The sequence below is a fragment of the Melanotaenia boesemani genome, chromosome 11, assembly GCF_017639745.1.
Source record: "Melanotaenia boesemani isolate fMelBoe1 chromosome 11, fMelBoe1.pri, whole genome shotgun sequence".
Lineage (NCBI taxonomy): Eukaryota > Metazoa > Chordata > Actinopteri > Atheriniformes > Melanotaeniidae > Melanotaenia > Melanotaenia boesemani.
The window spans coordinates 3,073,499-3,084,435 of record NC_055692.1 but is presented as its reverse complement, the minus strand read 5'-3'; the positions used below and the strand labels follow the sequence as shown (position 1 = coordinate 3,084,435).

The 10,937-nt window shown below is 39.6% G+C and overlaps 1 protein-coding gene across 1 annotated transcript; it reads left to right on the top strand.

Annotated features, from left to right (window-relative positions):
• Positions 1-403: 403 nt before the first annotated feature.
• Positions 404-10,122, top strand: smarcb1a (SWI/SNF related, matrix associated, actin dependent regulator of chromatin, subfamily b, member 1a). The gene is made up of 9 exons (XM_041998936.1): positions 404-543; positions 2,043-2,154; positions 2,400-2,529; positions 2,872-3,009; positions 7,494-7,621; positions 7,711-7,877; positions 7,953-8,143; positions 8,844-8,975; positions 9,734-10,122. Exons 1-9 carry the CDS (start codon positions 460-462, stop codon positions 9,771-9,773), a joined length of 1,122 nt encoding a protein of 373 aa, XP_041854870.1. The 5' UTR covers positions 404-459; the 3' UTR covers positions 9,774-10,122.
• The last annotated feature ends 815 nt before the right edge of the window (positions 10,123-10,937 follow it).

The following is a 10,937-nucleotide window of genomic DNA, read 5'->3' as shown; positions in this document are numbered from 1 at the left end:
ATTTTGCCATGAAGATAATAAGATATACATTATAGAACAGTCTAAAAATGTGTCATTCTGTAGGAACCCAAACTATATATTCTTCCAGTATAACTTCAATTTAAATTAAATGTTGAAACAAATAAACATGCACACATTTAGCAAAAATAGTTCAACAAATGGACAGTTACAGAACAGATGAACAATGATTTCTGGGTAGCTGTCACAAAACTGCAGTTTATCTCAGTGTCTTTTTGTAATCTGGATTTTATTTGTTTGTTTGTTTATTTGACAGGGTAAAGCGTGTGAATACTTTTAAAGGTAATCTCTTTGATTTTGAAAGTAGTTCAATATTGGTTTGCTTAATTCATTTAGTTGATTGACAGGCTGATTGAATCGTACGTCATTTATCTGCGACAGAGTACGACCTTGTTTTCCGCGCAGGCGCAGTATCTTGCAGCTTTGTTATTTCGTTTCAGTATGGCGCTGAGTAAGACGTTTGGACAAAAACCGGTCAAATTTCAGCTCGAGGAGGATGGAGACTTTTACATGATTGGATCGGAGGTTAGTGTTTAACAGATGTAACAGCGTGATATTTCCAGGATTTGCTAATTCATGTACAGACGTGCGGTTCATCCGGACAGCCGGTCCGTTAGCCGCTAGCTTTTAGCTCAACTGTGATTGCGAGGCCAGTAAAGGGTGATTGTAGCGGGTGAATGTTCATTCATCAATAACCTACCGACAATGTCGATAAAACATTTTGATGGACTCGAGGTTGAGAAGAAATTGTGTTTGTTTTGCAAACAATCGTCCGTCTCCGTAGGGTCATCGGTTTGCTTCGTCTGAGCTAGCTTATCGTTAGCCCACTAGGTACCGCTATTATCTAGCCTTCACTGAAACAAAGAGCTAAATACACTCAATATCTGATATGAGCAGGGTTAATTGGACTTTTATCAATAATTTGTATTTTATGACTTTACTACGGGTTAATGGCTTGTTCGGCATATGTAGGGTACTGTAGACGAGACAAACAGTCATAAAAATGATATGGCTAATAATTTTCGAATAAATAAAATTAAATAAATAAAAAATCTATAGATTAACATTTGATCATATTAAATTAAACAAACATTAAATTAGCTATTGTTTTTATTTTAAAATTTAACTATTATTTTTAATGCTTTAATTCCAGAGGATAAATAAAGTATTTTTTAAATTTCATTTCACTTAATTTCCAAATTTAATGTTAATTCTACAGTAAATAAAAAAAAAACCACATTGTTTTTTTTTGTTTGTTTGTTTTGTTTTGTTTTTGTTTTTTGTTTTTTTTTCACCTTACAGGCATATTGACATAATAACAAGACAAAATATTAATTATAATAGTTTCATAACAGAGAGAATGGAATGCCTTGTAAATTCCAAATATTAACCATATTTATTATGTCTTTGTTTTATAAATCCGTTTTCATTTTTTGTCAAAGCAAAATATTAGATGTAACTTTTAATATCTCCATTTGTTAAAAATTAATGTCAGTATTTATGTTTGTTTTGTCTGTATGTTTTTCTGCTGCTTTTCTTGTTTATGTTCCTAAAATAAACCCAATCAAAGCTAAAACAAGCCATTTACCACCAGCTACCCAACAGATGAGACTAAGAAACTTTACATTAGATCTGTAAAACTTTAACATGCTCGCTTTTACTCAACACGTTCTGAGTTCTGAATCCCACTGGTTTAAGTTTTATGTTAAATTATAATTACACTTATTTAGAAACTATAAACGTCACCAGGCTTTAGCTATTTACCTGGTAAATTCTTTTAGAGGATAAAGTAGTGACTTTTTTTTTCATTAATTTGAGTTTAATCTTCTATAATTTATTAGCATAATAATGATCTGATGAATCTTAAAAGGTCAGGGGGTTTTAGGCCTTAGTTTTAATTGACTGTGTTAATAAAAAAACACAGTTTAAAAAATATAACACACACACTCATTTGTAGAACCTGCAGATCCAGAACTGATTTACGGTCCATTGTCATGTGTTTTGCTTCTGGTTTGGTCGTCCAGGTGGGGAACTACCTCCGGATGTTCAGAGGCTCCCTGTATAAAAGGTACCCGTCACTATGGAGGAAACTGGCTTCAGTAGAAGAGCGGAAGAAAATCGTGGAGTCGTCACACGGTCAGTAGAGAGCAGCACGACTCATGTTCAGCTCTTCATCTTCATCCTGTGTGTGAGGAAGGCCGTTATACATGCACATCCTGGCCTACACACTGAGTTTCATCATTTTTCTTCCACATTTTGCTCCAGTAGCTCAGCCTGGTTTGCTGTACTTGATAAAAGGACCAGTTTTCATTCCGATGTGTTGGAATATTCCAGGGAAACTGGATGGAAACGAGTGACTGACTCTGGTTCATGTGTTTTAGATCACGGTTACACTCAGCTGGCCACCAGCGTGACGCTGCTGAAGGCCTCGGAGGTGGAAGAGATCCTCGAGGGAAACGATGAGAAGTACAAAGCTGTTTCTATCAGCACCGAGCCCCCCGCCTACCTCAGGTATCCCCACCTGTCGCCTTTATTTTTAAATGCAGAATGAATAAGACTTTTTCTTTTTTTCACTGATTTTATTTACTGGTTGGAATGCTGTCATACAATTTAATTCCATTTTATTTAGTTATTTTGCTTCATTTTATTTGCTGCCATGTCAAATGCCACGTCATTAGTTTGGAAAGTGCTAAATAAAAAAAGTTTTATTATGCAATTGTTGGAAAATTAAACTCTTAAAAGGGACCATAGAAGAGTAAAAGTAAAAACTGGCTTAAAATATAGGGGAATATTCCTGGTTGTGCTGGTAAAGGTGCATCTCTGACTCTTCCTGTTCTGGTCCGTCACCACCAGGGAACAGAAGGCAAAGAGGAACAGTCAGTGGGTTCCTACGTTACCCAACAGTTCCCACCACCTGGACGCGGTGCCCTGCTCCACCACCATCAACCGCAGCCGACTGGGCCGAGACAAAAAGAGGACCTTCCCCCTGTGGTGAGCTGCTTTAGGTTTCAGACATCTTTCCTGGAGAACTGAAATAGCCCTTAAAACGCCACCAGATCTTCCTGAACGTCATCAGTTCTGTCATCACCGGTGTGTCAGGAACGGTAGCTTGTAACTCTGTGGGGTGAATGTGATGGATAGCTACCCTTCAGATCAGAGCAGCGAGAGGCTCTCTGGACCTTCCACAATGGCTCTTAACACGGCTAAAAATGCTGGAGAACTAACTCATGTTTTTATATACAGATATAATAACAAATGCAGTTTTTTCCTTTTTTTCATGGAATAATTGCACTGAATTTCCTCAACATAATGGCACTAAACAACCAGTAATTTTTTTATCTATTTCTCTTGTCATTTGGTTGGAAGCTATGTACTTTTTTTCTTTACATCATTTTCCACAAATATCTACATCCCGTAGAAGAAAGTCTTTCTGTCCTCTTTTTTAAAAGTTTTATGTTTTTAAAACCTAAATAACAACAATTTTCCTAAGCTGTCTTTTTTCAAAGGTCTTGTAACATCTGTGTCTCTATACGAGTTTTATTTATCTGGGCTGAGGGAAAAATGCCTCTTTGGACTGTACAGGTTGCAGATCCCTGCTTTAGCTGATCTACGGAAGTTTTCCAGCATTTCTATCCGTCCAGGAGGTTTACAATCCAGCCACTAAATGTAGTTTTATTCACAATGATCCATGATAACAGCATTATTTATCACATTTCACCATAAAAACATCACCATCACTACTATGTTGCTAAGAGACCTCTATTTAGACCTGGACATGATGATGAAGCCACTTCCTGTCAGACTTTCCACCAATCAGAGAGCTTAGATTGACGGTAACGTCCAATCAGGAGCAGCCAAAGATCAACCAGTGAGCAGAAAGTTCTATGTGTGTGTGAAAAGAAGAAAAATAATGCTCCTCTATGGCTGGAATAAAGCCAAGAAGACGTTTCTGATGCACGGTGGCGCCACAAAGCAGCTGAGCTGGAGTTGGTTTAGTGAGGATAGCAGGTAAATAGTAGCAGGAATAACTGGAAATGAGGAAAAAGTGGAAACATGGAAATAGTTTCTGTTGTGTGTTTGTTTCAATAACAATATTTTTTCTCCTGAAAGCCAAGACTTGAGAGAACGATGAGATGAGAAAAGGTTTGGTCACTGTTGGTCTGTGTGTTATTTCTACAAAGTTCTGTTAGTAATAAATTCTGCTTTCTTCTTCTGGTCGACCTTTATGCTGCTACATCTATTCATACATTCATTTTACATCATTTACCTCCCAGTCTGACAGCTGCTACACACTGGTTTATACTGGGATTAAAAGCTGTTACACACTGGTTTATACTGGGATTAAAAGCTGTTACAGACTGGTTTATACTGGGATTAAAAGCTGCTACAGACTGGTTTATACTGGGATTAAAAGCTGCTACACACTGGTTTATACTGGTATTAAAAGCTGTTACACACTGGTTTATACTGGGATTAAAAGCTGCTACACACTGGTTTATACTGGGATTAAAAGCTGTTACACACTGGTTTATACTGGGATTAAAAGCTGTTACACACTGGTTTATACTGGGATTAAAAGCTGTTACAGACTGGTTTATACTGGGATTAAAAGCTGTTACAGACTGGTTTATACTGGGATTAAAAGCTGCTACACACTGGTTTATACTGGGATTAAAAGCTGCTACACACTGGTTTATACTGGTATTAAAAGCTGTTACACACTGGTTTATACTGGGATTAAAAGCTGTTACAGACTGGTTTATACTGGGATTAAAAGCTGTTACAGACTGGTTTATACTGGGATTAAAAGCTGCTACACACTGGTTTATACTGGGATTAAAAGCTGTTACAGACTGGTTTATACTGGGATTAAAAGCTGTTACAGACTGGTTTATACTGGGATTAAAAGCTGCTACACACTGGTTTATACTGGTATTAAAAGCTGTTACACACTGGTTTATACTGGGATTAAAAGCTGTTACACACTGGTTTATACTGGGATTAAAAGCTGCTACAGACTGGTTTATACTGGGATTAAAAGCTGTTACAGACTGGTTTATACTGGGATTAAAAGCTGTTACAGACTGGTTTATACTGGGATTAAAAGCTGCTACACACTGGTTTATACTGGTATTAAAAGCTGTTACACACTGGTTTATACTGGGATTAAAAGCTGCTACACACTGGTTTATACTGGGATTAAACGCTGCTACACACTGGTTTATACTGGGATTAAAAGCTGTTACACACTGGTTTATACTGGGATTAAAAGCTGCTACAGACTGGTTTATACTGGGATTAAAAGCTGTTACAGACTGGTTTATACTGGGATTAAAAGCTGCTACACACTGGTTTATACTGGGATTAAAAGCTGCTACAGACTGGTTTATACTGGGATTAAAAGCTGTTACAGACTGGTTTATACTGGGATTAAAAGCTGTTACAGACTGGTTTATACTGGGATTAAAAGCTGTTACAGACTGGTTTATACTGGGATTAAAAGCTGTTACACACTGGTTTATACTGGGATTAAAAGCTGCTACACACTGGTTTATACTGGGATTAAACGCTGCTACACACTGGTTTATACTGGGATTAAAAGCTGCTACAGACTGGTTTATACTGGGATTAAAAGCTGTTACAGACTGGTTTATACTGGGATTAAAAGCTGCTACACACTGGTTTATACTGGGATTAAAAGCTGCTACAGACTGGTTTATACTGGGATTAAAAGCTGCTACACACTGGTTTATACTGGGATTAAACGCTGCTACACACTGGTTTATACTGGTATTAAAAGCTGTTACACACTGGTTTATACTGGGATTAAAAGCTGCTACAGACTGGTTTATACTGGGATTAAAAGCTGCTACACACTGGTTTATACTGGGATTAAAAGCTGCTACAGACTGGTTTATACTGGTATTAAAAGCTGTTACACACTGGTTTATACTGGGATTAAAAGCTGTTACAGACTGGTTTATACTGGGATTAAAAGCTGCTACACACTGGTTTATACTGGGATTAAAAGCTGCTACAGACTGGTTTATACTGGGATTAAAAGCTGCTACAGACTGGTTTATACTGGGATTAAACGCTGCTACACACTGGTTTATACTGGGATTAAAAGCTGTTACACACTGGTTTATACTGGGATTAAAAGCTGCTACAGACTGGTTTATACTGGGATTAAAAGCTGCTACACACTGGTTTATACTGGGATTAAAAGCTGCTACACACTGGTTTATACTGGGATTAAAAGCTGTTACAGACTGGTTTATACTGGGATTAAAAGCTGCTACACACTGGTTTATACTGGGATTAAAAGCTGCTACACACTGGTTTATACTGGGATTAAAAGCTGTTACACACTGGTTTATACTGGGATTAAAAGCTGCTACACACTGGTTTATACTGGGATTAAAAGCTGCTACACACTGGTTTATACTGGGATTAAAAGCTGTTACACACTGGTTTATACTGGGATTAAAAGCTGCTACACACTGGTTTATACTGGGATTAAAAGCTGCTACAGACTGGTTTATACTGGGATTAAAAGCTGTTACAGACTGGTTTATACTGGGACTAAAAGCTGCTACAGACTGGTTTATACTGGGATTAAAAGCTGTTACACACTGGTTTATACTGGGATTAAAAGCTGCTACACACTGGTTTATACTGGGATTAAAAGCTGCTACAGACTGGTTTATACTGGGATTAAAAGCTGCTACAGACTGGTTTATACTGGGATTAAAAGCTGCTACAGACTGGTTTATACTGGGATTAAAAGCTGTTGCACACTGGTTTATACTGGGATTAAAAGCTGCTACAGACTGGTTTATACTGGCATTAAAAGCTGTTACAGACTGGTTTATACTGGGATTAAAAGCTGCTGCACACTGGTTTATACTGGGATTAAAAGCTGCTACACACTGGTTTATACTGGGATTAAAAGCTGCTACACACTGGTTTATACTGGGATTAGAAGCTGCTTGGACTTGGAGTTTCAAGTGACTTTTTTTGTACCACATATGAACCTGAAAGCAGAACAGCGCACGTTTCATATTAAATACGTGTTTAAATACTTTACACGTGCACCACGTTGGGGGAAAAATTTTCTTTTATGGGTACTTTTGTCATATTTATTTTTCTTTTCTCCTTTTTAACTCCGTTTTTAGTGGCTGATGGTGTTTTTATCTTTGACTGGTTTCTATCAGCATCTTGTTTCTGCATCACTGATGAGGCGTCCTGACTGCAGACTGTCAGTGTTTTAACTTCCTCTAGCTTGGTCAGAAAAGTGTAAATAAATCTGGGTTCTTGGTTCCTCACCGCGCTCAGCATGTTGTTTAGTGGTGCAGCGGTGAAAATGGTCCCCCCTGCAACACGTTCCCATCATTGTTTAGGATGATGAAACTCCCGGAAATAAACCTCACGTATCTGTAAACATGTATTTCTGCTGTCTTTGACTCGCTCAGCTTTGACGACCACGACCCGGCTGTGATTCATGAAAATGCCACTCAGACCGAAGTTCTGGTTCCGATCCGTCTGGACATGGAGATCGAGGGTCAGAAGCTCAGAGACGCTTTCACCTGGAACATGAACGGTAGCGCCCCGTCGTCGCCTCCTCATCCTGCATATATCTGCTCCAAGCAGAAACTTGAGGACTTCATTTCTTCCCTCTTCTTCTTCCAGAGAAGCTCATGACGCCGGAGATGTTCGCTGAGATCCTGTGTGACGATCTGGACCTGAACCCGCTGGCCTTCGTCCCCGCCATCGCCTCCGCCATCCGGCAGCAGATCGAGTCGTACCCGACAGACAGCATCCTGGAGGACCAGACGGACCAGAGGGTGATCATCAAGGTGACTCCTCACAGGAGGTTTTATCTGTCACGTGTGTTCCTGCAGAGCAGAAAACTCATGTGTGACGTGTTTCAGCTCAACATCCATGTGGGGAACATCTCTCTGGTGGACCAGTTTGAGTGGGACATGTCGGAGAGGGAGAACTCTCCAGAGAAGTTTGCCCTGAAGCTTTGCTCTGAGCTCGGCCTGGGCGGAGAGTTCGTCACCACCATCGCCTACAGCATCCGCGGTCAGCTGAGCTGGCACCAGAGGACGTACGCCTTCAGGTAGGCGGCCATATTGAAATCTTTTTTTTTTTTTTTATTATATGAAAAGGAAGCCGACCATGAGCGGGCCGATGAACAGAAATCAGAGCTGCTCCTCCTGCTGCTTTTTTTTCTTCCTCTGCTTATTTTTTCTTGTTTCTGCGTCTTTTTGTTGTTAATTTTTTTGCTTCTTCTTAAGTTAATTATAATTTAAGACACAAATGTTTTCAAACACAAAAAAGCCATAAATGTTATAAAAGAAGAAGTTGTAAACTCCCATCTTTACTCGCCAGCATCTAAATACAGTTGAAGAAATTTGAGTTTAAAACCCGGATGTGATTTCCACAGATGAGCTTCTCCACTCAGACGTCTCAAAGCTTCACTTTCTTTGCAGCTTTTCTAAAGTCTTAAAACCTTCTGGTGACGCTTCGGGACGTTTGTCATCCTCTCTGCCAGCTGGTGGTTCTGCTGATCCAGATCCTGGAGCTGTAGCTGACAACCGCTTGAATCTTTTTCCTTTTAGTGACACACCACCTGTGTGGAGTTAAAGTTCGGTTTCCTGGTTGTTTTGGTCTTTTTTAGGGTGATGCTCTGATGTTTCAGGGTTCTTTGTTTAGCTGCTGTTGCCATGGAGATAAATGATGAGTCGGCGTTTCGTTACCCTGCTTCTTCTGTCTTCCTCCTGGTCTGAGTGGGTTAGTGAAAGGTTGTTTTTCTGCAGTGAGAACCCGCTGCCCACGGTGGAGATCGCCATCAGAAACACAGGCGACGCCGACCAGTGGTGCCCCCTGCTGGAGACCCTGACCGACGCAGAGATGGAGAAGAAGATCAGAGACCAGGACAGGAACACGAGGTGAGTTTCACCCGGATCTTCAGTTAATCTGCGGTTTCCTGGAAGAACTGGACGCCCTCATTTTTATTTAGCAGACGCTTTTCTCCACAGCGACGGAAGAACTTTTCCCTTTGGGATTAATGAAGAATTTTTCATTCATATTTATGATAAAACGTCTCCATGTTGAACTAAACCTAATTTTAGTAATATTCAGTAAAATAAACGTCCAGCAGGTTCAGATTTTATCACCATTTTCCATCATTTCCAATAAAATTTTTATTTCCAGCAAAGTTTGTTAGAAATAATAAAATAATTACACATTTGTAAAATGGAGCTCGTGTTAATAAATGACTAGAAGGACATGACATTTAAAACTTTAAAACCAGATGTTTTTAATCAGTTATTGATTTATTTGTTCGTTTTTATTCATTTATTCTAATTGCAGCAGATGAAAGTAAGTTTTTATAGCAGAATAAAAAGTTAAATTAAATATTAGATATTAAGTTTTTTTCATTTATCTAATAGATAAAAAGATGTTTGCATTTTAAAGCAGTAAAAATATTTCAGAAGCTGTTTATATATTTTTTATTGATTTGCTTCCACACAAGATAAAATGTGCTTCTAAGCAAAGGGCAGTCATGGTTAAACGGTTTCCAGCGATCAGCAGTGAATTAAGGGGAAAGATTGTTTGGCCTGTTTTCATCACGTCATGTTTCCGACTTTCTCCACGAGCTCAGACTGAGGGTTGTTTCTCTGATCACTTCCTGTTTGCTCCGCAGGCGAATGAGACGACTGGCGAACACGGCGCCGGCGTGGTAGGCGACCTGTCGGCTGCAGCGCCCCCTGCAGGAAGCGTGAGGATGCTGTCCCCGCTGGCGGCTTCGGCAGCAGACGCTCCACCGGCATCTCCGCTCAGCCCGCCGCTCGCCATCTTCTGGTTTTTTATTCTTTCTGATGTTCTGTTTGTTGAAGGTCCCATTAGAGAAAAAAAGCCTCCTTCGTGTTTCCCGTTCGACCCTCAGCGTGGACGTTGCTCTGACCACTGACTCTTTCCCAACCACAGAGGGAGAAAACACACCGGTCGCAGATAATATATTACGTTGTATTTGTTGTCTTTTTGTACATTTTATTAATTCTTACAAAATAAAAAAATGGAAAAAAAAGTTGATTTATTTGGTTTGAATCGATGATGAAGATGAAGAATGAAAACAGATTCCTATTCTGTGTTAACCTCATTCTGTACAGGGATCCTCAGTCCTGGTCCTCCAGGGCCAGTTTCACTGCTGCATCACACCTGATTCAGACTCCTCAAGTCTGCAAATATCTGCTAATTACCCACTGATTTGAGTCAGATGTGTTGCAGCAGGGAAACCTCTTGAACCTGCTGGACACCGACCCTGGAGGACCAGGATTCAGGATCCCTGATCCAGAACGAAGCAGTTTCATTCTGTTTTAAATGCTAAATCTGTTTTGCATGAAGAAACAACAACTTGTTCATTAGAAACTAAATGAGTTCATGTTCGTCCTGCAGGTTTTAGATGTTTCCCTTTTGCAACACACCTTATTCAAATTAAATGGATCTCCAAATTCTTGTTTAATTTAACTTAATGACTCATTAATGTGAGTCAAGTGGTTTGGAGCTGGGAAACATCTAAAATCTGCAGGACACTGTCCCAAGAAGTCTGGAGTTGGTGATCCAAGTTTTTCAAAATCATTTAATTTGAGTCAGGTGTGCTGCAGCAGAAAAACATCTAAAACCTGTAGGACCCCGGCCTCTACAGTCCAGCAGATTTTAGATTTTCCTACTAAAAGACACCTCACTCAATAGAAAGTTCTGCACCGGCCTCTTATTGACCCACAGATGTGAATCAGGTGTGTTGCAGCAGGGGAACATCTAAAACCTGCAGGGTGGTAGCTCATGAGGACCAGAGTTGGAGATCCTTGTTCTATGGGATGTAAGGAACTGATGGTGGTGGGGGTAGA